At 43.6% G+C, this 25,089-nt stretch overlaps 1 protein-coding gene across 7 annotated transcripts in view; it reads left to right on the top strand.

Annotated features, from left to right (window-relative positions):
• KIF13A (kinesin family member 13A) overlaps window positions 1–11,023 on the top strand; it is a 374,589-nt gene extending 363,566 nt beyond the window's left edge. For all 7 annotated transcript variants that reach the window (XM_029590723.1, XM_029590721.1, XM_029590724.1 and 4 more), the window contains one exon: window positions 10,319–11,023. In XM_029590723.1, the coding sequence (XP_029446583.1) occupies window positions 10,319–10,605 (287 nt within the window). In that variant the 3' untranslated portion in view covers window positions 10,606–11,023. The remainder of the gene's footprint in view (window positions 1–10,318) is intronic.
• The last annotated feature ends 14,066 nt before the right edge of the window (window positions 11,024–25,089 follow it).

Below are 25,089 nucleotides of genomic sequence, written 5' to 3'. Positions count from 1 at the left end.
CATTCCTGTACACATATGGAAAGATATTTGACCTTTCACCACAAGTTTTAAAACTGTTGGAATGGTAATAGCATTTGTAATTAGGGGTGTGCATCGATAAAAGTTTTGGTTCGTTTCGTTTTGCTTTCTCCCCCCCCCTTTTTTTTTTCTTTTCGTTAGGTTTTCTTTCTTTTTTTTTTAAATTTTCATTTAGTGCGCACTATTTCAGTTGTAATAGTGCACACTAACTTGAAGTAGTGTACACTAAATGGAACATTTTTTATTCAGATTTTGTGAATTTTTTAGCATGTCAGTTTAGAAACAATGTGAAACGAAATAGGCATTGTATGTCATTAAAAACTAAAGCATATTCTTTTTAATTACTAAGGAACATCTTACAAACCAACTCCATATACTTATGTTAATGCCTCAGTATTTCACTTGTATGATCTGGCTTCACTAGCGAATACTGAAACATGAAATTCATTGCTTTTTTTTTTTTTTTAGTAGTCCAGACTTCATTAGAATTTCCTTAAAACCGGGATTTTTTTTCCTAGCTTGCAGGCATATGGTCTGGTTTTATTTTATTTTTTTTCCGTTTATCAGTTATTCCTTTCATAAAGAATCCAGGTGATGTACAAATCGTAACATACAGACTAAATTATAAAACACAAACCAAGACATCTTCACATATTCTTAAACTAAAAAACAGTAAAATAATGATAAAACAATGGATCCTCAAGTTTTAAGGAAATTCTTATAAAATTTGGATTTTTAACTTGCTGTCCGTATAGCTTTGTTACTGGTTTGAAGATCTCTGTATTTTGGGTCTTGTATCATCACCTTTTTGCCTCTGTGCAGGTGTTTGCTGTTCATGTTGACAACCATTTTTAGAGTCCAACCAAAGAGAATTTTTGAGAGACAATGCTGAAATTCCTTTGTGCTTATTAGCTCTGAAACATTTTGACACCGCTCACTTGCAGCATATGAGGTGAATAATATATGGCAGAGCAGCCAAGAAACCTTTTGAACTGCAATGTGTAGAAACCAACTTTTTAGAAACAATTTCAAACATAACTTCTTGGAAAGGGCTCATAATCTAATATATTTCAGGCCTGTTTTGCTGTAACTGAAGCACATCTTGGTTTCAGAATGGTGGAATAATAGAATGTGATTTAAAATATCGCTGACTTGCTACCTTTTACAGCAATGACATCTGCTACTATGTTAAGTGACTCTAGCTTCTCTGGATAAACATGTTACCGGAGATTTACAGCAGCCATACCAGCTGGACATTTTTGTTTTTTTGCTTATGGTAACAGCAGCAGCAGCAGCAGCAGGGGACAAATACCTTGCTCAAAATAAAGGTGCCTTGCCTTATAAACCTGAACAATTGCCTTATAAACCTGAACGATTGCCCCTGCAGGCATACAGCCTTAAAGATAATCGGTAGAAGACGGATGCTGTTAGCAAGAAGCTGTTCTGACTCCCTATGAATTTGGATACTGCTGTAAATGCGGGAGAAGCCTAAATGCTGGAACAGCCACATTTAAAGCAAGCCTACAACAAGTTTTATGTTAGGGGGGTTTTTATTATTATTATATTTTTTATGTTGGTTCAGTTGGCAATTTAAAACAACAAAATCATTATGCACCCCTTTTTATTTATATTTCTTTTTTGGCTTGGCTACTTCCTCCTTTGGGCTTCCACCCCAGTTGGCACAGGCCTTTATTTAGAGCTACATCCACACCCTCCTGAAGCTCCCCCATTTATAGTTCTTCTTCTCCTTTCCCTCACCAACCCCCTGCTCCCTCTATAACCCAACCATCCCAGAGACAGTCCGCAATATGGGGTCACAGTCAGCTTCTTTTGGAATCTCCTACACTTGCATCCTGAATCCCAACCATAGGTGGCGCTGTTCTCAGTGACTGGGACCTGCTGCCCCCCCCCCCCCCCCCCCCCAAATAGGAAATTTTACTACACATCTCTAATTTTTTTTTAAATTTATTTCGTAGAGCAGGGAGTCCCCAAACTATGGCCGAATTTGGCCTGCCAAGGCCTTTTTTGTGGTCCACTTATTTTCGCTTAAAAAAAACAAACCATCTCTCTTATGTGGCCCAGTCAAGCACATGAGGGCATTATGAAAACGTAAATTTTCCACCGATGAATGAAATGGTTGCAGTCCGAGCAGTGCATCAGTGTAGTTAGTCACCTGGGCGGAACCTCCTCGACTGGCATATCAATCGACTGGACTGTTGGTGGGGTCCCCAACCCCCGTAGCAGATGAGGAAGACCCATGTGAGGTGAGAGGGAGATATAAGGTAGAGTGAGGGGGAAGGGAAGTGAGTGAGGAGGAGAGAAGGGCTGTGATAAGGAGCAGAGAAGGAGGAGTGTGAAGGACCAGAAACAGAGGGAAGGCGTGTGAATTACTGGGAGGTGATGAAAAGGAGTCGAGGGAAGAGGTATGACTAGGAAATGTGAGTGAAGGGCAGATGAGAGGGGTGGAAGGCAGTATGGGTGAGAAAGGGGGGTGAAAAGAATGGAGTGTGAGTGAGATGGGAGGATTGTAAATGTGAATGGGGCAGGTGGGGGAAGAGTACAGAAAAGAGGGAGGGGTGATAGAAAACACTGAAAAGGGGGAGGGAAGCCGAGAGCAAGAGTGTATAGGGGCATGTGATTGAGGTGAGTGTGAGAGAGGGGCATGAAGAAGAGAGCAAGAGTGTAAGGGGTGTGTGAGTGGGAGAGAGTGTGCCACCAAAACACCAACATGCCATTGTCCCCAAGGGGCAGATGTTAAGGAAGGGGAGAGGCAGGTGGTAGTCGCTAACTTCCTAGAAATATTTTTACTTGAAACCCTCTGTCATACCTCTGTGAAAGCCTTCCCCAATGTCTGCAGCATTTCAAATCACCAAACATGCCAGACTCCATGGAGACACCTCCCCAAACCAGTGGCGTAGCTACGGGTGGGCCTGGGTGGGCAGGTGCCCACCCAACTTAGACCCAGGCCCACCCAACTGGCACCGGAACTGCAAGGCTGTCGCGGGATCCCATCCCCGCGACAGCGAACAAGAGAACCCACGCCTCGCGCGCCATCACGGCACACGTGGGGGAGCGCTGCTGCGGCCGTATGGCCAACCGGTCTTCCTGTTGAGGGGGGGAGCGGAAGCGCCGCGGGCAGCTTCCGCTTCCTCCCCCCAAAGCAGGAAGATCAGCTGCCTCTCCTGCTGCCACCCGTTCTCCTGCTATCTTCGGGCCGCCGAACTTCCTGTTTGGGGGTGGGGAGCGGAAGCGCCGCGGGCAGCTTCCGCTTCCTCCCCCCAATGCAGGAAGATCAGCTGCCTCCTGCTGCCACCCGTTTTGCTATCTTCGGACCAAACGGCCTGCCGAACTTCCTGTTTGGGGGAGCGGAAGCGCCGCGCACAGCTTCCGCTTTCTCCCCCAAAGCAGGAAGATCAGCTGCCTCTCCTGCTGCCACCGGCCTCCTGCTATCTTCTTCGGGCGTCGGGCCGTATGGTCCGCCGATCTTCCTGCTTGGGGGGAGGGAGGAAGCGGACGTTGTGCGCTGCGCTTCCGCTCCCCCCCCCCCCCTCCCCGACAGGAAGTTCGGACGCCCGAAGATAGCAGGAGTCCGGTGGCAGCAGGAGAGGCAGCTGATCTTCCTGCTCTGGGGGAGAAAGCGGAAGCTGTGCACGTGCTTGAATGTGTATGTGTGGATGAGAATGGGAGTGTGTGTGGGTGAAAACTGGAGCCTGGGTGTGTATGTGGGTGAGAATGGAAGCTTGAATATGTGGGTGAATGGGAGCTCGAATGTGTGTATGTGTGGTTGAGAATGGGAGCCTGGGTTTGTGGGTGGGTGAGAATGGGAGCTTGAATGTGTGTATATATGGGTGAGAATGAGAGCCTGGGTTTGTGTGGGTGGGTGAGAATGGAAGCTTGAATATGTGGATAAGAATGGGTGCTTGAATGTGTGTATGTGTGGGTGAGAATAGTACCTTAAATGTGTATATGTATGGATGAGAATGGGAGCTTGAATATGTGTGGGTGAGACTGGGAGCATGGGTTTGTGGGTGAGAATGGGAGTCTGGGTTTATGTGTGTGGGTGAGAATGGGTGCCTGGATGTGCATCTGTGTGTGCATAAGAATATAAGCCTGGGGAGGGGTGAGAAAGTGAGAACTTGAATGTGAGCTTGGGGGGGGGGGGGGAGAGCATATGAGAGTGAGAGCTTGAGTGTGTGAGAGGGAGTCTGTGAGAGAAAGCGTGTATGTGTGTGTGTGTGTGTGTGTGTGTGGAAGGGAAGAAGACAGTAATAGAAGAAAGACACTGAAAAGGAATTAGGAAATGAGCTATAAGGGAAAAAATGGGAAAAAGAGACCAGGACCAACTGATTAGAAAAATACAAAGATCAGACAACAAAGGTAAAAATATATATCTATATTTTGAGATGTTAGCAATTTAAATATAAGCAACACAACCGCTCTCTCAAAATTTATGGACAGGTAGGAGCCGTGTATAAAATCGTAATAATAAGAAGGCTAAAGTACCACAAATCACCGTGAATTATGTTTGTATCATTAAGTAAACCTCATACTTAGGCGTAGATGTGAATGCTATGCTGCATAATTTGGCATTATTTATCAGTAAAAAAACAACTAGTAGACCTGCATGCCTACAGCCCACCCATGTTAACCTTGTGCCCACCCAAAAAATCAATTCTGGCTACGCCACTGCCCCAAACCCAGCCCTCTTGCTCCTTCTCTACTTCCTTCCCCTTTCTCAACCCTTCTCACCTCCTCTCACTTCTCTCTTGAAACATGACAAGAGTTGTGCTATGAGCAAAACAGCTCCCTCTGAAACCCTAATAAAAGGGAGAGGCACACGATCTTGGTATCCGGGTTGTAATAATGAAGATTTCTTGCACTTTGCACCTCCAAATCCTGCATCTTTAGGGGGAGATATCCTTGCCTCCTCCCCACAGCTCTGAAGAAATGGCGACACGGTTGGGAGCTCCAGGAACCACTATCCTTGCCTGGCAACCCTGCAGAACCCATGGCTCATTACCACCAGTGCCTTCCTCCTCATAGCCCGCACAGCCCTCCACTGTGGCCAAAAACCCTTTATGGCTGTGCTGCAGCCTCTCCCCCTGTCTTCAGCCCAAGTGGTTCCACCTGCACAAGCAGCAGTAACACCAGCAATGCATAACCCAGCCAATCAGTGGTGGCCTTGCACCGGCCTGCCCCACCCACACTGCTCTGATGTGCTGCCCTCAAGTATCTGAGCTGTTGGTAGCGGTGGGAAGGGCCTGCGCCACTGCCAGTGCAGGCCCAGATCAAACTCCATTCTGCCATTGCTGCCGGGGATCTGAAATTCCACCCGAGGGCTGCATCCTTTGCTCTTCCTCCATCTTCGTTGGATTCAGAGGGACTGGGCTCATTTCTGAGAATTGTGGCTTGAATTGTGCTTACACCCCACCCAACCTAAGGATTAGGGGAAGGGGCTGTCGGCATTAACTTGGCAGCTTCACCAACTCCTGCCAGCCAGACGAACAGAAATGGGAAGCGTTATTTCATCTCTAAGGAGATATTAGGCTACATATTGTTTTAAATGCTAACATGTATCTGTCTCGTATTGTTTAATTGCAGTGTTATTGGACTTCCAGTTCTTGTAAATTACTGTTTTTCTGAATATCAGTTAACATTGCCTTGTTAAAAGGTGATCCAAGTGTAGCTAAATAGAACATAAGATATGCCATTAGGGGTCAAACCAAGGGTCCACCAAGCCCAATATCCTGTTTCCAACAGTAGCATATCCAGGTCACAAATGCCTGGCAAGTACCCAAAATTTAAATAGATCCCAAGCTATTATTCCTTATTGATAAATAAGTTTATGGACTTCTCCTCTAGGAACTTATCCAAACCTGTTTTAAACCCAGTTTCACTAACTGCTGTAACCGCATCCTCTGGCAATGAATTCCAGAGCTTAATTATGTGATGAGTGAAAGAATTTTCTTAGATTTGTTTTAAAGGAGCTACTTGCTAACTTCATGGAGTGCCCCCTGGTCCTTCCTTTATCTAAGAGAGTAAATAACTGATTTACATTAACTTGTTCAAGTCCTTTCATGATTCTGTAGACTTCTACCATAACCCCCCACCCCAGTCGTCTCTTCTCCAAACTGAACAATCCTAGTCTCTTCAGCCTTTCCTCATAGGGCAGCCATTCTATGCCCCTTATCATTTTGGTTGCCCTTCTCTGCACTTTCTCCAGTGCAGCTATACCTTTTTTGAGATGTGGCAACCAGACTTGCACACAGTAGTCAAGATGCAGTCTCACTATGGAGCATTATGACAAAGGCATTATGACATTTTCCGTTTTATTCACCATTCCCTTTCTAATAATTCTTAACATTCTGTTTGCTTTTTTGATCGCCACAGCACACTGAGCCAGCGATTTCAATGGATTATCTATGATGATGCCTAGATCTCTTTCATGGGTGGTAACTCCTAAGATAGAACCTAATGTTGTGTAACAGCAAAGGTTATTTGTCCCTATATGCATCACTTTGCACTGGTCCACATTATATTTCATCTGCCATTTGGATGCCCAATCTTCCAGTCTCGCAAGGTGGTCCTGCAATTCATCACAATCCACTTGAGATTTAACTATTCTGCATAATTTTGTGTCATTGGCAAATTTGATCACCTCACTTGTCGTACCCCTTTCCAGATCATTTATAAATATATTAAAAAGCACCGGTCCAAATACAGATCCCTGAGGCACTCCACTGCTTACCTTTTCCCACTGTGAAAACTGACCATTTAATCCTACTCTCTGTTTCCTGTCTTTTAACCAGTTTGCAATCCACAAAAGGACATTGCCGCCTATCCCATGACTTTTTAGTTTTCTTAGAAGCCTCTTATGCGGGACTTTCTTGAATGCCTTCTGAAAATCCAAATATACCACATCTACTAGTTCACCTTTGTCCACATGTTTAGTCACCCCTTCAAAAAAATGTAGGAGATTTGTGAGACAAGACTTGCCTTGGGTAAATCCATGCTGGCTGTGTCCCATTAAACCATGTCTATCTAAATGTTTTGTGATTTTATTCTTTATAACAGTTTCTATGATTTTTCCTGGCACTGAAGTCAGGTTCATCAGTCTGTAGTTTCCCAGATCGCCCCTGGAGTCCTTTTTAAATATTGGGGTTACATTGGCCATCTTCCAATCTTCAGGTACAATGGATGATTTTAACGATAGGTTACAAATTAATTGAAATAGGTCTGAAATTTCATTTTTTAGTTCTTTCAAAACCCTGGGGTGTATACCATCCTGTCCAGGTGATTTATTACTCTTCAGTTTGTCAGTCTGGCCTACCACATCTTCCAGTTCACTGTGATTTGGTTCAGTTCATTTGAACCAACACCCTTGAAAACTGCCTCTGGAACAGGTATCTCCCCAACATCCTCTTCAATAAACACTGAAACAAAGAAATCATTTAATCTTTCCGCAATGGCCTTATCTTCCTAAGTCCCGTCCCTTGATTGCCTAATGGTCCTACTGACTCCCTCGCAGGCTTTCTGCTTCAGATATATTTTAAAAAGTTTTTATTGTGAGTTTTTGCCTCTATGGCCAGCTTCTGTGTTGCTCTGAATTTCAGTACTTTCATCGGGAGGGGTGTTGTGCCAGCATGTGAAGATTATTTAAAAAGTGCTTTACAGTGCTAATAGTCTGCTCTGACAAAACTAGTCAGTGCCTTCAATCTGTGCTTCCTTCCTTTCTCTGATTTGTATAGGGTCTACCTACCCACCCCACTGGCTGCTTCTCGTATATAGAGATTCTGAGAGGGCAGAGAACTGGATTCTGAGAAATGACAGGGGACACAAAATCACCAGAGAGTTTCTCTTGTGTGGCTTGACTAGCTTGTAAGCTCCGCGGAGCAGGGACTGTCTGTGCAGGGCTGTGCACGTCTTGCAGCGCTATATAAATAATCAGTAGCAGAAGTAGTTTAAAGGTGCTCTTTAGCAGTTCCTACCAGTATGAGTCTGAGCAAACTGAGATGCTGTTGTGCTGCAGCCTTCACACCACTAAATCCCCAGGGAAGCGCATTCCCACAGCAGGAAGAGCTGAAGAGCGGGCTCAGGCAGAGATTTCCAATATAGGGGGGAGTTCCCCTATTAAGAGCTGCACGCCTTTTCATCCAAGAAAATCTGTAAAATTGTAGGAAACAGATATTAGACAAACCTGGCGCCCTAGGAATAACATGCCAAGGAACAAATGAAAAGTGATAGGACTCACATTAATACTAACCCTTCAAGTAAATGAATTAAATTAAATGAATTCTCTTTTAGGATGAAAACCTTAAAAAAAAAAAAAAAAATTCAACATGCATTTTTACAGTTCCCGTTGCTCTCATTACGATCGGACGTGCTGGTATTTTATGAAGTACTCTGTCCCAATCTTGGGGGGGGGGGGGGGAATCTAAGCACAGTTATTACCAGAAGATCCCATGATTATACTTCTAAGTGTTTCTAAAACAGAGTGAAAAATGACCGTCTCAGATAATGTGCAGCTTGTAGGCCTTTCTGTACAATAGTGCCACAGTGTGGTCCCCAGCCGCACAAGTGTTTGCCTTTGACAGGCCCCGTTAATTCAAGTTTGTTTTAGCCGTCCGTGAGTATCGGAGAGTGACAAAACACTGCGATTAGCAGACCTGTCCAATAAATAACAGCAAGAGGGTCTGAACAGTGCTGGATCAGTCTTCCAAGTGAAAAGTATTGGTAGTGGTTGGTGTACACTTGTGTTAATGAATTCTGGATGCAGTATAAATCAGGGGGAAAAAAATGCTACAGAAATTGATTTTGTGTGCACTCTTTGAAGGATGCCAGAGTCTTGGGAACCTTACTGAAAAGACTTCAGGCAAACACCAGTCATCCTTCAGAGCACAGGCCTCCTCGCTTGGAAACTTTAACTCGTAAGACCCCAGCTCCTTCAGGTCACCTCCTTTATCTTAAGTGCCCTGATTTCTTGATACCTGCATTTTAATAGGATGGGGAACAGCTACGTTTGTAGCAATCGGGCCGATACAGAAAGAAGCACGGGAGATCTGGTGAGCGCCCGCTCTCCCTACGCGCGCACAGACACTAGCGCGTCCCTAGCGCCTCCTTTTTGACAGAAGCGGCGGCTGTCAGCAGGTTTGACAGCTGACGCTCAATTTTACCGGCGTCTGTTCTCAAACCCACTGACAGCCACGGGTTCGGAAAACTGATGCCGGCAAAATTGAGCGTCCGTCTTCCAACCCGCGGGCAGGTTTTTAATTTTTTTTTTTTTTTTTGGGGGGGGGGCCTTCGACTTAATATCGCTATGATATTAAGCCAGAGGGTGTACAGAAAAGCAGTTTTTTCTGCTTTTCTGTATACTTTCCCGGTAAAATGTGCGACTTCGCTGCACATTTTGTTTTCTGTATCGCGCGGGAATGACTAATAGGCCCATCAACATGCATTTGCATGTTGCGGGCGCTATTAGTTACGGGGGGGGGGGGGTTGGCCACATGTTTTTTGACACGCTATTACCCCTTACTGTATAAGGGGTAAAAATAGCGTGTCAAAAACGCATGGCCAAACGCAGACTAACAGTGCGCTCCGCCTGAGCGCACTTTAACGTATTGGCCCCTTTGGTAGTTACAGGAATGGATTTCTAGTAGCTTGGTCCATCCTGCCAACAGTCCTCCCCCACCCACAATGGGATTCTTTGCAGGTTATGACATCTTTCATTGTTCCATCATAAGCAGAATCCAGAGACGATGCTGTGCATGGCTTTTAGGACCACACAGATCCTTTCTTCAGGTGTGGCAGAGTGCACAAAGAACCCCAGCAAGGGGGTGAAAGGAAGCAGCTGGCAGTATAGAGAGCATTCTTTCTAGAAACTTCAGTTGCTTTCTCCTGGTTTGTGGTGCAGTTTATTTATGTTAAAAAAAAAAAAAAAAAAAGCCTAATTAAGAAGTAGATTTGCCTTAATGGCTGATTTCTCTTGCTCAGTTGAAGTGTAATAACTGTAGTAGCAGAAAAGCAAGCACAGTGGGTCACAGAGATGCAGGTCAAGCTGGGCATGGGGTATTGTGGCACAGGGTAGCTGACCATTGAAAAGGCGAAATTTTATTCAGTTTATTCAAATTGGCATCAGTTGCAAGACCTTAATATTAAAATCCAAATGCGCAACTGCTGGACATGTGGCAAAAATGTTCGCTCACTTTGTGTACGATTTCTTGGCCTAACCCCGGCACACGCTTACAGCTTGATGGGAATGAAGAATGCATGCAGACTGACGTCTTTCTTCTTTGCTTTGAAGGGAAACACGACGGGACGGTGGAAGGTAGAGAGTACTTCCGCTGCAAGCCGAAGCACGGCATTTTTATTCGTCCCGGCTGCCTTACAAGAGCACCAGAATCGGCACCGAGAGGCGGCAGCGCGGCCAGGCCCCGGGCTCTTCCCAGCACAGAAAAGAGGAAAAGAGCTCTCCTGCAGGGGACCTCCTCCTCCTCCAGAGCCGGAGGAGCAGCGCATTATCAATCAGGGGATGAGGCAGCCTCGGCTTTTTCCAGGAAACAGGAGAACCGGAAGTCCTGGATCAACTGAGCTTCAGTATTTGCACTTGTTGCACATTGGCGTGTAGAAACCATTATTAATTTTAAATAATTGTGTACAGCTGTACAGTTTTAACCTGTCATCACTGAATGTCCAGAATCAATTTTTATATAAAACAAATCTATATGATATATGCATATCATATATTATGTGTGTACATATCTATATATATATATATTATGATGTGTATCTATAAGTTGCCAGTCGGTGGCGCTACACACTAAAACACAACTAATGTTCATTTGTAGATAGACATAAGGTACTGGACTATTTGTTACACGTCAGTTCGGGAGATATATTTTACATTTGAGAGAGAAAATATTTTATTCCCAAAAAAAAAAAAAAAAAGGATGTTAATCTGTCTTTGAAAACAAGTTACCATTTGCTGATATATATATATATTTTTTAATTACCAAAGAAGCTGCATTGGACTGAAATATCTGCTGTAAAAGCTAACTCTTGTTCCTAATATTAGCTCTCTCTCTGATGCCATCTTTCTTCCGGTCACCGCTACCTGGGCCACCGGGCTGCCTTATCTCTCAGCACGCAAAAGCGAGCATGCTGCAGCCGCCGTCTCTTGACCGCGTCATCCTTACCTCGTCTTCCAAGAAGCCCTGCCACTGTGCTGATCTGCCGTGGTGTCAGCGGGTGGGCACGCCTCCTGCGGTGGTGCTTGCACGAGCCCGCCAGGCAAAGCCGAAAGCTAAATCAGTGTTACCGCACGCATTTTTGCGTACTGTTTTGGATATATCCATGGAGGGGGGGGGGGGGGGAGGTGGGACCTAAGCATAAGTGAGACTGTTTGCTGCACACGGTCAAAACAGAGGCAAAACTGTTTTCAGTAACGAAAACCCAAAAGCGTTGTTTCTGGTTGAAGTGTTGGTGAGTTTTGTGTGTGGTGCTCACAAATACGTAAGAACAATATGTATATACATGTTTCTGCAAAAGGTTTGGATTTTTTTCTGAAGCAATCCATGGTTAAAACGACAGACAGAAGCTGCCTGCTGTACCTGTGTGGTGTTTCTCCTTTTTTTTATTTTATTTTTTCGCTACAGGGATTGAGTGAGATACCTGGGACCTTACCGAAAAGCTGCTCTTTTCACTTGGATTTTGAGTATAGTATGCTGACTTGTAGTATTTTCCTATTTGATGTAAAGAACTAGAGTATAAATTACATTTCAGCAATACTGTATTTAATTGGTACAGAATTTGTGTTTTAGAATACAAACTGTTTATTTCGGACAAACGACTTGAACTTCTTGTTTGCGTTTTGTGATAAGTTCCCTCCGTGTATGGATCTGGTTAAAGAAAAGAGAGAACAAATCTAGAATGTGGAGATGCCCTGTGCCATTCGTTGTTTTAAGTTATGGGATCAGCTGTTTATTAGGCCGGCCTGTGTGGCTCTGGAGACAGCGGCAACAGCCTCTGCCCCTGCACCAAAGTGCTGCTGGTCCAGCAAAGCCTCAAGGTCTATCCAAGGAGCTTGGTGAAGTCCACCAAAGGCCCCCCCCCCCCCCCCCCCTGGACTGCAGCCCACTATAACTGGTGGATCTACGGTGCCCCAGCTCCAGGCTTCCCTTGCAATGGTTCTAATGATGTGCAGAGATGGAATAGGTTCCAGCTGCAATGTAAGTCCAAAGAGGAGAGGTAAAGCTGTAGAGAGAGAATACTGATAAATTCCCTTCCAGACTAGTTCTAAGCCGAAAAAAAGCCGGTTTTCTCCTGCTCTTTTGGGCTTCCTACTGAATCAGAACCAGGCTTTACTTGTCAATGGCACCAGGAGCCTTCATTTGCAAATACAAGGGAGTGGGGTTTTATCCTTTCCCAACTTAGCAGAGCCATTGCAGTGAGGGACCTCAGAGCACAGCTTCCTCTGGAATGCAGTAACTATGACCCCTGAATCTGACCATTAGGGGTTGCTGGTTTGCAGTGGCTGAGGTCTCTTTCCCCCACCCCAGGGGCTGCAAGGGCTGCCCCCTCCCCCAACAACAGCTGACACGGGGACCAGAAGCTGGGTCTGGGAACCAAACCTGGGTCTTCCTCTTGGCACAGCCACTGAGCCAGCACCTAATTTAATCTTTTAAGGTATATTAACAAAGTTTAGCTGGGGTTTTTTTTTCCTGGTGGTAAATCACCCATTATGGACAGGATTGTAAGTTATTTTTCAGAATAACTAAGTGCAGTCACTAACTACTCCAAAAAGCAAACTAGTTAGATTTTAATTATTTTGATCAACTTCAAAACAAGGTACACTTATTTCATACAAAGAATGACCAGAACCATGAAACACATCCATTTACTGGCTGTGCAATCTTTAACACAATTGAAAAGATTTACTCCATGGAGTACATGACATTTCCAAAGGTGTTCTTGATACTGAGTGCATTTTCGAAAATTGTGTGTGTGCATGAGACAGTGAGGCCAGCCAGGGTTGTGGGTGGTTCTTTGATTAAGAGGGGAGGCTTTGTAAGTCGTGGTGAGAGGGAGGTGGCTGTTTGTGCATGTGTATTTGAGAGAGAGAGTTTGAACTTATTTGCCATGGTTTAGGGTGGGTGGGTGTGTGTGTTTGAGAACTGTATTGTGTGTGGGTCTGTGTTTTTGTCTTTTTTCAACCTTTCTGCATAAATTTCTGTCTGTCAATTTATGCCAGCAAATTCTGCGACAGTGGGAAAATAAACACTTGGTTGGACGAGGTAGCAGGAACAGACACCACCTTGCTCTATGCGATGATGTCATCATACACAGCATGTTTCCTGATGCTACAGAACTTGTAAATGTAGTTTTGAAAGTTTTTTGCATGGTTTGAAAAAAGGACAGGAAAGAAAATCAGCATAACAGGCATTCTCCTAGCACTTCCTATAAAGAACACTGAAAAGGCTAAATGCCCTTCTTTAGCTAAACTGCACCAGCCTTCTAGTGTGTTTTTCATTGTATAAAATTTAATCAAATAACACTTTATTGTAGAAGAAAAGTTTACACTGTTACCCAAACATAAGTTGTGTAAAATTACTTTGGCTTTTAACTCAAAAAAGTAATTAAGTACAATGACTGGTAACTTAGTAACACATTGTTTTATAACACTGGATATGATGATAATCAAGGGTAAGAGTCATTGGTAATAGGGAAATAAACGTGCTGGGATCTAAGCATCCGTGAGGTTTTATTTTAATTTAAACTTGAAAACAAATATGAAAAAGTAAATGGTACATAAAAGAAAACAATGAGCATAATTTGGTTTGGGTTGTAGTTCTACACAAAGCCAGAATTACAGAATAAGAGAGCTGTAGGTCTTAGCCCTGAACTGGGAGAAGCAAGGAGCGTCTGTTGATTGCAACTTGCAGTGGTTTTTGTGTGTTCAGCAAAGCAAACATTACCTCCAGGCTGTGTCAGAGAAGTGCAGGGCTATAAGTGTGTGATTTTCTGCACACACTTTGCAGCTTGTCCTGGAAACATAGCAAAACGGTAAAAACCATTCCGATCTGGTCTGCTGCTCCTGATTTTAAAAGGGAAGCTTCCATCTGCACAGATTTTACAATAGTGCGCTCTTTACCTTAGAAGAAATTGCAGACAATGGGAATTCTGGTGAATTTGGTTTGGTTGGGTGGTTTTTAGAAAAACCTACTTTCTAACTTTAACCCTCAAGATCATTATTGCCCTGCTGAAGCCATGGTGCTGCCTTCTCTCTGCAGGTGCCAGGACCTAGCCCCAGCTGCCCTTCTCAGTGACAGAGTGCTGTCTGCACAGCAGTCTGCCTCCTCTCTTGGCTTCTCTGCCCACTTCCCCTCACCTCTCAGCCCAGACCTCCAGCCAGTTGTACAAACCCCCCCCCCCAAAAAAAAAAACCCCACTGACTCTGTCGTCCCCCCCCCCCCCACTTGCAGCTGCCCCTCCACTGCCATACCTGCAGCTGCTGCAGTCATTTTCAGGGACCCCACCCAACACCACCTTCAGCCATTATTCCTCAGTTTTTCCCCCACACCTTATGCTGTTGCTTCTCAGGTCCTTCCCACCCTTTACCCACCTCATTGCTGCTGCTCCATTATGGTAAGGCCCCCTTCCCCATTTCTTCTCATCTTATGCTACCGTTTCTCTCCCCTTGATCTTCTTCCACCCACATCATCCTACTGCTACTGTAGCTCAGGTAGTCTTTCCCTAACCTCATGCCACTCTCCTCCTTAATAAAGTGGATTTGGATATCCAGAAAGCATTTGACAAAGCCCCTCATGAGAAACTTCTTAGGAAATTAAAAAGTCATGGGGATAGGCGGCAGTGGCCTATTGTGAATTGGTGATAGAAAGTATCTAGAGTAGGGCTGAATGGTAAATTTTCCCAATGGAGAAAGGTGAATAGCGAAGTCCCCCAGGGATCTGTTCTGGGACCACTGCTTTTTAATATATTTATAAATGACCTGGAAATGGAAACAAGTGAGGTGATAAAATTTGCCAATGACACAAAATTATTCAAAGTTGTTAAATCACAAGAGGATTGTGAGAAATTGCAAGAGGACCTTCCAGAACTGGTACACTGGGCATGGAAATGAAGTTTAATATGGACAAGTGCAAAGTGATGCACTTAGGGAAGAGTAACTCAAATTATAGCTACACAATGCAAAGTTCCATATTAGAAGTCTCCATTCAGGAAAAGAATCTAGGCAAAATCATGTTGAAATCTGCTTAGTGTGCAGCAGGAGCCAAGAACGTAAACAGAATGCTGGGGATTATTAGGAAAGGAATGGAGAATAAAACAGAATATCATAATGCCTCTAACGCTCCATGGTGCGACCTCATCTCAACAAAGATTCAGCACAATTAGAAAAGATACAGAGAAGGGGTGCCAAAATGATAAAGTGGATGGAATGATTCCCCTATGGGGAGAAAGGCTAGGACTCTTCAGCTTGGAAAAGAGATGGTCAAGGGGAAATATGATAACGGTCTATAAAATAGAGTAGAGTGGAACAAATAAACAATCTGTTTACTAATTTAAGCAGTACAAAGACCAGGGGGACACAATGAAGTTACTAGGTGATACATTTAAAATATGAGAGCATTTTAATTTAGCTCTGGCATTAGTTGCCAGAGGATGTGGTGAAAGCTATTACTGTAGTTGCATTTAAAAAAGGTTTGGAAAAGTTCTGGGAAAAAAAGTCCATAAGCCATTCTTAAGGTGGAGTTGTACAAATTTGGGACATGAACATAGAATAGCTTTATATGCAGCTGACATCTTACTATATGTTTGTGATCCCCATTTTTTATTAAAGGCTATTAGGGCAAATTTTCAGGTTATAAGATTACTTCAAAAACTGAAATTTTAGAACAACTTTAAGAAAGAGGTTAAGGAGATTTTAATTAAATGCTACCACCTTAAATGATCAGGAAATATTAAGTATTTAGGGGTTAATGTTTTTATTAATTTGGATAGTTTATATTCTTTAAATTTTGCACCTCTATTGAAAAGGCTATAGGAAGATTTAGCAGGATAGTCTCTTCGTTTTCTTCCAATAAGAGTCCAGCTCTACCTTGCAGCCCTCTTAGTTGTCTGAACATTGGACTTTTCCCAGCAATCCTTTTTTCAGCTTCCAAGGAACAAACCAGATCCTTTGGGGCATGGCTATATTTCAGGCTAACACTGGTCTGAAGTTGCCTCCCGTTGTCATCCTGTGGCTTCACCAGCAGAGAACAAGCCTCAAACCTGACAAATCATCTTTTTTGCCCTAAACAGTCCCATTGTGGCTTGGTAACTGAATAGAAGACATGAAACAGCAGGTAGGACTAAATGGTCAGTTTTCCCACAAGGAGAAAGGTCGTTAGTGGAGTGCCCCAAGAGTCTGTACTGGGACCTGTGCTGTTTAGCATATTCATAAATGATCTAGGAAAAAGAATTACATCTTAGGTGACCAAATCTGCAGATTACACAAAATTGGTTCGAGCTGTTAAAATGACAGTGGAACGTGAAGAAGTGCAGAAGAGCCTTGCGAGACTAGGAAACCAAGGGGTAGATTTTAAAAGATGTACCAATATTATAACATGCTTGACCCGGCCACATGCGTATCTGCCGGGATTTCCACACGCCAGGGATTTAAAATCCCCCTCCCAGCTTCTAAATGGCAGATATAATTTAATGTTGACAAATGTAAAGTAATGCATGCAGGGGAAAATAATCCCAATTACAGGTACACAATGCTGTGTTCCGTTTAAAGAATCATCACCCAGAAAAAGGACAGAGTCCTTTTGGATGATCCCTTGAAATCTTCGGGTCAGTGTGCAGTGGTGGTCAAAAAGGCAAATAGAATATTATAGAGAACAAAACTGAAAATATCATAATGCCCTTTTATAGATCCATGGGTGCAACTGCACCTTGAATATTGTGTGTGTGTGTGTAGTTCTGGTCCCTCCATCTCAACAAAGACATCGCGGACCTAGACAAGGTGCTGAGAAATGCAACGAAAATGATAAAGGGGTGGAAAAGCCCCCTTATGGAGAAGGGCTAAACAAATTATTCTTCAGTTTGGAAAAGAGATGACGGAGAGGGAATAAGACTGAAATTTACAACATCATGAGTGAGGTGGAATGGGTAAATAGGGAACAGTCATTCATCCTTTCAAACACAAACTAGGCGACACTCGTCACAGCACCTTTGCCAGTAAGGGTAACCCCTGAAACAGGAGCAGGGCTGGACCCAGAAAGAGCTGGCTAAAATAGGACTAGGACCAACCCCCTCTCTCGCAGCTTGAACCATCAGATTCTGATGGGCAGCAGGACTAAAAGGCAGCCATTAGAACAGGGCTGAGCTGGTACTAAAACAGGGAAACAAAAGTATGTATGTCCACAGGACAAACAAACAGGGACCAGGACTAGAACAGAGGGTCACAAATAAGAACCACCACCACCACAATAAAAAACTAAACAGAGGCCACAATACTAGGGCCAAACACAGTGTAAGGACTAGAATACAAGAAGTAAGATTAGTGGAGGCCATGACAAGGAATAGAGTTGACTAAGCTGAGGCAAGGTACTCTGTAAGAGGCGAGCTTTTAAACTGTGGCAATGCAGAAACGTGGCCACCAGCAGGAGGGAACATAGCCCACTGAGTGTCCCTGCTGTGGGAGGGAAGCACTGCACACACACCCCCTCCCAATGCTCCATGAAACTAGCAACAGGCTAATTTAAAACATCATAGGAAGGATGTTTTTCACTCAGCGCACAATCAAGCTGTGAAATCTGTTACCAGAGGACATGATCAAAGCACCCAACATCGTGGGGTCCAAAAAACGTTTGGACAGGTTTCTGAAGGGAAAGTCCATAAACAGTTGTCTAGGTAGAATTTATTGTATTTATTTTTCTTTAAAATCTTATATTCAGCATCTTCCATATAATAGCATTCTCTGTGGATTAGAATTAAAACAGCCTCAAAATCAAATACATATAAAATACAGACTACCAAACAGCTAAAATACATCAGCCATTATCCAAATGCCTCCTTAAAAATAATGGGGTAGATTTTCAAAGCAGCTCGCAGGCGTACATGTGCGCGCGCTACCCGGCACACACACATGTACGTCCGATTTTATAACTTGCGCGCAAGTTATAAAATCAGGGGTTGGCGCGCGCAAGGGGGTGCACAATTGTGCACCTTGCGTGCGCTGAGCCGCGCTGCCTTCCCCCCCCCCAGGTCACTCCGAAATCAGAGAGGCCTGGAAGGGAACTTCCCTTTCCCCTAACCTTTCCCCCGCTCCCAAAATTTTTATCTAACCTTTTGCGCGTGCTGGCCTCCGACCCTGCCCCCAGACCACCCATGCCCTGCCCCCAGACAGCCCCTTTTGCAAGCCCCAGGACTTACACGCATCCTGGGGCTTTACTACGTCACCGGGCGTTTTTAAAATAGGCCCGGTGCGCATAACCCCCCTACGCGCATAAGGCTTTTAAAATCTGGCCCAATGGATTTAACTTTCTTGGTGAGCACCTTTAAATCTGTTTCAGCCCCATCATGTATTGAAGTGTAAGAGAATGCCCTAGCTCTTTTTATTTGACATTTCATATTCCACTTTACTATGAATGGTCTTGCGCGCGTAAACCCCCCCCCCCCCCCCCCCCCCCCCCCCCCCCCCCCAATAATCTTAGATCAACATAATTATTGATCAATCTATAACTAAAAAACCCAGATCCTGAATGACCTTTTACTAGACACTCAGGCAGACATCTGTGCTATTACAGAAACATGGCTCAAACAAACCAACATAGTACTACTGAATCAACTCCCCACTGACCGCTACGATATTCACTCCCTCCCCAGACACAAAAAAAGAGGGGGTGGTCTCCTATTGGCTGCAAAGAAACAATTGAAACTAATCCCTCAGCCGGTTAACTCCCCCCATAATTTTGAAATTGGATTTTTAAAATCCCCGCAACTTCAAATTTGCCTTGTTTATACTCCCCCTGGTCTTCTCAACAGCAATGCCTCCCCTCTCATAGAATTTATTGCTAAGATAGACATGGACATTCCTGCCATCATCCTTGGAGATTTCAACCTCCATGTTGACCGCATTCCCCTATTCCCCTCCTCTGTCTCAACCCTGGGTTTTACCCAAATCATATCCAGCCCTACACCCAAAGCCGGCCACACCTTAGATTTAATATTCACTAATTCCCACCTCATCACTGCGGAAGCCCCCACCTGCACCCCAGTTCAGACCACTCTCTCATAACTTCCAAGTTTACCATAGATAAAGCTCTCCGTCCCAACAAAAAACAAAGCAACATCATCCACTACAGGAAATCATTCACTCAAAAAGAATTAATCCACTCTTTCACAAACGAACTTGAGAAATTGGACCTCACTAACCAACACAGCCCACCGCTCTTGGAACAGGATTACCAAACACATTGCGGACAAAATCTGTCCTATTGGCTCCAAAGAAATAAATTCACTTAACACAAAAAAAAACCTTGGTTCACTGCAGAACTCAGGTCTTAAACAACAATTAAGAACCAAAGAAAGGAAATGGCGCAAGGACCCTTCCCTTCTAGCAGACTACAAACACACTCTCCACTCCTACAGAACCTCAATCCTGCAAACCAAAAAAGATTACTACTCTCAAAAAATCTACAAATACCAATACGATGCAAAAGCCCTCTTCGCCTACATCTCACACCTCAAAGTCAGTCCCCCCCCCCCCATTCACAGACAACGATGCAAAAAACAAATGCAATGAACTAGCAACCTTTTTCCATACCAAAATCAGCAACCTCATCTCAAAGTTCCCCCCCCCCCCCCCCCACTTCCTATACCACTCACAAAAACTCATGCATCTCTCTAGACTCCTTCAAAATCACCTCCATTTCCGAGATATCAACACTACTAAAGAAAATGAAACCTTCTTCTCACCCGAGGACTCTATCTCTTCAAAATCTCTCCTTGCCATTCCTGACATAACCAAACCCTTATCAAAAATTATTAACTGTTCTCTCACCCTAGGGCTGGTCCCCTCTGCTCTGAAACAAGCCATCCTCAAACCTATCTTAAAGAAACCGAACCTAGACACTTCAGACCCGGCTAACTTTAGACCAATATCTAACCTCCCATTCCTTGCTAAACTTCTGGAGAGAGTAATCAATTTGCAGCTTATAGATTACCTTGAAAAACATAACCTCCTATACCCATCTCTGTTTGGCTCCGGAAATTCTTCAATACAGAAACCCTTTTATTATCCCTAACTGATACCCTCCTGAAAGGTCCTTGACAAGGGCCAATCATTTATCCTCGCCATGCTAGACATCTCCTCAGCATTTGACACTTTCAGCCATAACATCTTAATTGATCGCTTTACTGTCATAGGTATCTCAGGAATAGCCCTGAGTTGGTTTGCATCCTTCCTAAACAATCGTCATTACAAAGTTAAAATTGGTAACCATGAATCGAACCCCATTAATCTAACGCATGGCGTACCACAAGGATCATCCCTCTCCCCTACCCTTTTCAATATTTACCTTCTGCCAACTCCTTGCCGACCTTGGACTTACTCATTTTATCTACACTGATGATGTACAGATAGATACTCATCCCTGTCACCGATTCAGTGTCCAATGCTCTCAAAACCTGGAACAACTGCCTCTCCTCAATCAACTTTCTCCTCACTAACCTCAAGCTAGCCTTAAATACATCAAAAACAGAGCTCCTTTTCATCTCCCCTCAACCACCTCCCTCAGTTCACCCCTTCTCTTTCTCCCAACATGTCAGAGATTTAGGCATCACTCTTGATAACCATCTCAGTTTTCAAAAATATATCAAAGACTGTTTTTACAAACTGCAGGTGCTAAAGAAATTAAGACCTTTACTACATCACAATGACTTCCGGACTGTCCTCCAAGCCACCCTTTTCACTAAGCGACTACTGCAACTCTCTTCTCTTGGGCCTTCCAGCAGCCTCAATCAAACCTCTCAAAATGTGGCGGCAAAAATTCTAATTAACTCACGCAGATCAGACCACATCACTTCAATCCTCAAAGACCTCCATTGGCTCCCGATCCCATCCAGAATCCTCCACAAGAGTCTTAATTATCCACAAAACCTTGCACAACCAAAATATTAATTGACTTAATGACTCCTTCCAATACCACACCTCCAACAGATCTGCTTACAAAGGATCCTTAGCCACACCCGCACACAAAACTTACCCAACACATATCCACCAAAGAACGTGCGCTTTCTTTAGCTGGACCAACATTATGGAACTCTATGCCATCCGAACTTCACCAGGAACACTGCACAGCTAAAGACCTGGCTGTTCGAACAAGCCTACACTTGAATTCTATCCTTCCTCCATGTCACATTCCTCCCCCCCAAAATCTACAAGCAATTGTATTATAGTTATTTTTCACTCTTAATAAAACCTTTCCTAGGTCACTTGACCCTTATATTTTCTTACTCTCCCCAAGTTCCTCTATACCCCTGTTACATGTAACTGTAATTTTCTCCCTCAGTTCAAAGTATTACTCCCGTTACCTGTAAACCAATGTGATATGTCTATGAACGTCAGTATATAAAAATTTTAAATAAATAAAAATCTATGTACTGTTTCTTATAGATTCTATTGAAAGGAACAGAAAGCAACCATTAGCCTTCTGAGCATAAAGAAGATGCAGGGATGTACCACTGAAGTCTATTTTGGACAAGGAGAGTCAGTAATAATACGAACTGCTCAATGCTAACATTTTAAATTTTACTCTTAATTTAAATGGAAGTGTAATCTCATCCTAGGAGGTGGATTGTCCTTAGATGGGGCCAAAAAGGATATTTGTGTCTCTTTAGGACTAGGACCTCAGGCTAACTTGAATAACCTATTTCACCCCAGGCGTGGATTCCTTTTATGGGAAGAAAGGAAACCCTTTCAGGGCCTGGAGTGCTGAGGGTGACTCCTGTACATCCTGATCCCTGGGAGAGGTGGAGGTGTTGTCACACTAGAGTCACAGATTTAGTGTCTAAAACAAAGGTCTTTATTGGTGGGCAATCAGGTTGTGAAATGGCAATAATAAAATCTTCAGCACCACAAGTCTCTCTTCTTTCTCTTGCAGTTCTTCCCTCAATCTGTACATGAATCTCAATAGCAGGGCAAGGGAACCATCCACTTTCCAGGGCTTGGGTAAGTGGAGTTACCAAGGAGGCAGGGTATCCTTTAGCTGGGAAGAATAAAACTCTTTCCAAACTGATAAAATGGTGAAACTGTTTCTGCAGAGAATTTCCTTTATTTCCCCAGGGATTGAAGACTCCGTTTCTTTATAGTCTCAGATTTGCTCTTACAGTTAGTAGATGGTCCTTTAATCTCTCTTTGGAAGGGATCTCTAGAACAAGCAGCTTCAACCGTTCCTACCACTGGGCAGAAAGAGAGGCAGCAAACGCTTCCACCCTGATCTTGTAACCAAATTCTGTTTCCCAAAAATGAAATAACTCCAGAGTTGTTCCTTGCTATAGGTCACCACCATACTTCTTTCTTCATTGAGGGTATGAAAGGGCAGGTCTTCCCTAGCAGGGGCAGCCCCAATCAGAGGGTTCCCTGAATCCAGGAAGTACCCAAGGATCACACAAGGTTCCTACCATGAAAAATATAAACTCCTTAAAATAACACAGAAGGAAGCCCCTGCCAGCCCATGAGTGGGACCGGTAGGAACCACTTCCTGACCCTGCTTGGATTTCTCCAACTGAGTGTCCCAGGTTCTTTCAAGTGGGCCTGAATATCAATTCTCCTCACTACCTCAATTCTCCAAAAGCCTAAAATACTGCCTCCATTGCTCTAGGAGAGAGTTGCTTATAAATCCTTCCAAAGAGGATGGCCATTCCAGCTCCTTCAAAAGGAGGGGCTATATTTGAATGGTAACTTCCCCACTTGCTTTATCCTAACTGCTCTAGCTAAACTAAGGGTTCAGCCAGGTCTAAATGGTAATGCGCCCAGAGGGGTCATTACAGAAGCAAACAGTTCTTGTAAAGCATGCATAATATAATCACTCCATGCTAATCCCCTAAGTAAACAAGTGGCTGCATGCTGCACCAACTGTAGGAAACATATCAATTCATCTACTGCCATACTCAGGATGTCCCAGGATGATAGTTTGCAGAACTATCCTAAATATGGTTTCTGGTGGAAAATATTTCAATGATTTTAAAATCTTTAGTATATAAAAAGCAGTTTTAGCTACCTGACAAATATGTGAGCTTAGGAAAGTCGGTGCTTATCCCTGGGAGTAAGAAATAAGAAATAGATCAACTATTGGGGATGTAACAGGTACTTGTGATCGGGACGTCAAGAGACAGAATACTGGGCTTGATGGACCTTGGTCTGACCCAGCATGGCTGGTCTTATGTTGTATGCAGTCTATAGTACAGTTTATCAGACACTGATAAAAACAGATGAAATCATCTAGCTGTATCTCCAGACCATCTGTCCATGCAGTCAGAAAAAAAAGCTACAAGAACATTATGAAAACATTTCTTAAAGAAACAAGTTCCTAAAATACACACACACTTTTGCCAAACTAAACCAAAATCCAAACCAGTGCCAAAATCAAATTAGCATGTTCATTAACAAGGCTTAAGAAGTTAGCTAATGCCAGTTACGGTTACAAAGTATTATCATTATGCTCACTTAGCATAATCACAATCCATTTAAAAAACACAACTTAAAAAAAAAAAAGGACTATTTATTCAAATCCTTTTTGATCTCTGGAAGCTGAATAGTGTGACCTATTTAAGTTTTGGCAAATAGCTGTCACAGAAGGGAATGTTCACAAAACAGTTGGCACACACACACACACAGAAGATATGTCATGGCCTCAGAAAACTGTAGATACTTAGGGTAGAGTTGAGGAGCCATCATAAATGTTCCATTTTCACCCTCCACATTGCCTCCAGATATGCCCATAAACACGCCTTCACCCAAATCTATTGGCACCTTTTCTCCATGGACAAACAGGACAATAATTGACCACATAAGTGGATGACATCATCCGACAGCACCGAGAAAGAAAAGCAGAACTCAGAAAACCCAAGAAGGTTCTGAGCATGTACACGTTTCCTCATGCAGCAGCTGCCACAAGTCTGTCTTTTTTTTCCCTTTGGCTGGTATGAAAGGAGGCGTTATTGTTCTCTTCAGCCGCATGTCAGAGTTTTTGGGCATATGTTCTCACATCTTTTTTTTTCCTTTGTCAAAATATTTGTTTTCTTTTCACTAGTCTCCAAAAACAAAATGTTTATTATATTTTTTTTAATACTATTTATTTTATTAAAGTTTTGGAATATACATAAAAACAGTGGAAGCACTAAGAGGAGAAGATCACCTTTGCTGGTGGCTGAAAGGAATCAGTAAGTTTTTGCTTGGGACATTGTCTTTTTTAAAAGTATTGGGGCAAAGTTAACTATTTGGGAATATTATTTAGTGTGTTTGTGCTTTTAATAGTCAGTAAGGCAGAGAATAAACAGAAGTTAGACTGTTTGCATTTTTAAATAGTCAGTAAGGCAGCTAGTAAGCAGAACTGAGTGTTTGTATTTAAAAAAAAAACCTCTCTCCCACATTTTCCTATGTCGTTGGTGCCCAGATGTACCACAACAGCCGGCTCCTCCCCAGCACTGTCTATAATGCTATCTAGGTGACGCGTGAGGTCTGTCACCTTCGCACCAGGCAGCAAGTTACCAAGCGGTCCTCACCCTGCTATCTATATTTCTAATAATTGAATCACCAGCTATGATGGCCGGCCTAACCCTTCCCTCCTGGGCAGTAGCCCTGGGAGACTTGTCCTCAGTACGAGAGGACAATACATCACCTGGAGAGCAGGTCCTTGCTACAGGATCACTTCCTGCTACACCAGGCTGCTGTTCTACTGGAAGACCTTTCTGATCCAAGGCAGCACTGGGGCTGCCAGACTGGATTTGGGATTTGGTTACTATGACCCTGAAGGTCTCATCAATGTACCTCTCTGTCTCCCTCAGCAA

The sequence above is a fragment of the Rhinatrema bivittatum genome, chromosome 2, assembly GCF_901001135.1.
Source record: "Rhinatrema bivittatum chromosome 2, aRhiBiv1.1, whole genome shotgun sequence".
Lineage (NCBI taxonomy): Eukaryota > Metazoa > Chordata > Amphibia > Gymnophiona > Rhinatrematidae > Rhinatrema > Rhinatrema bivittatum.
This window is presented reverse-complemented; position numbering and strand designations above follow the sequence as displayed.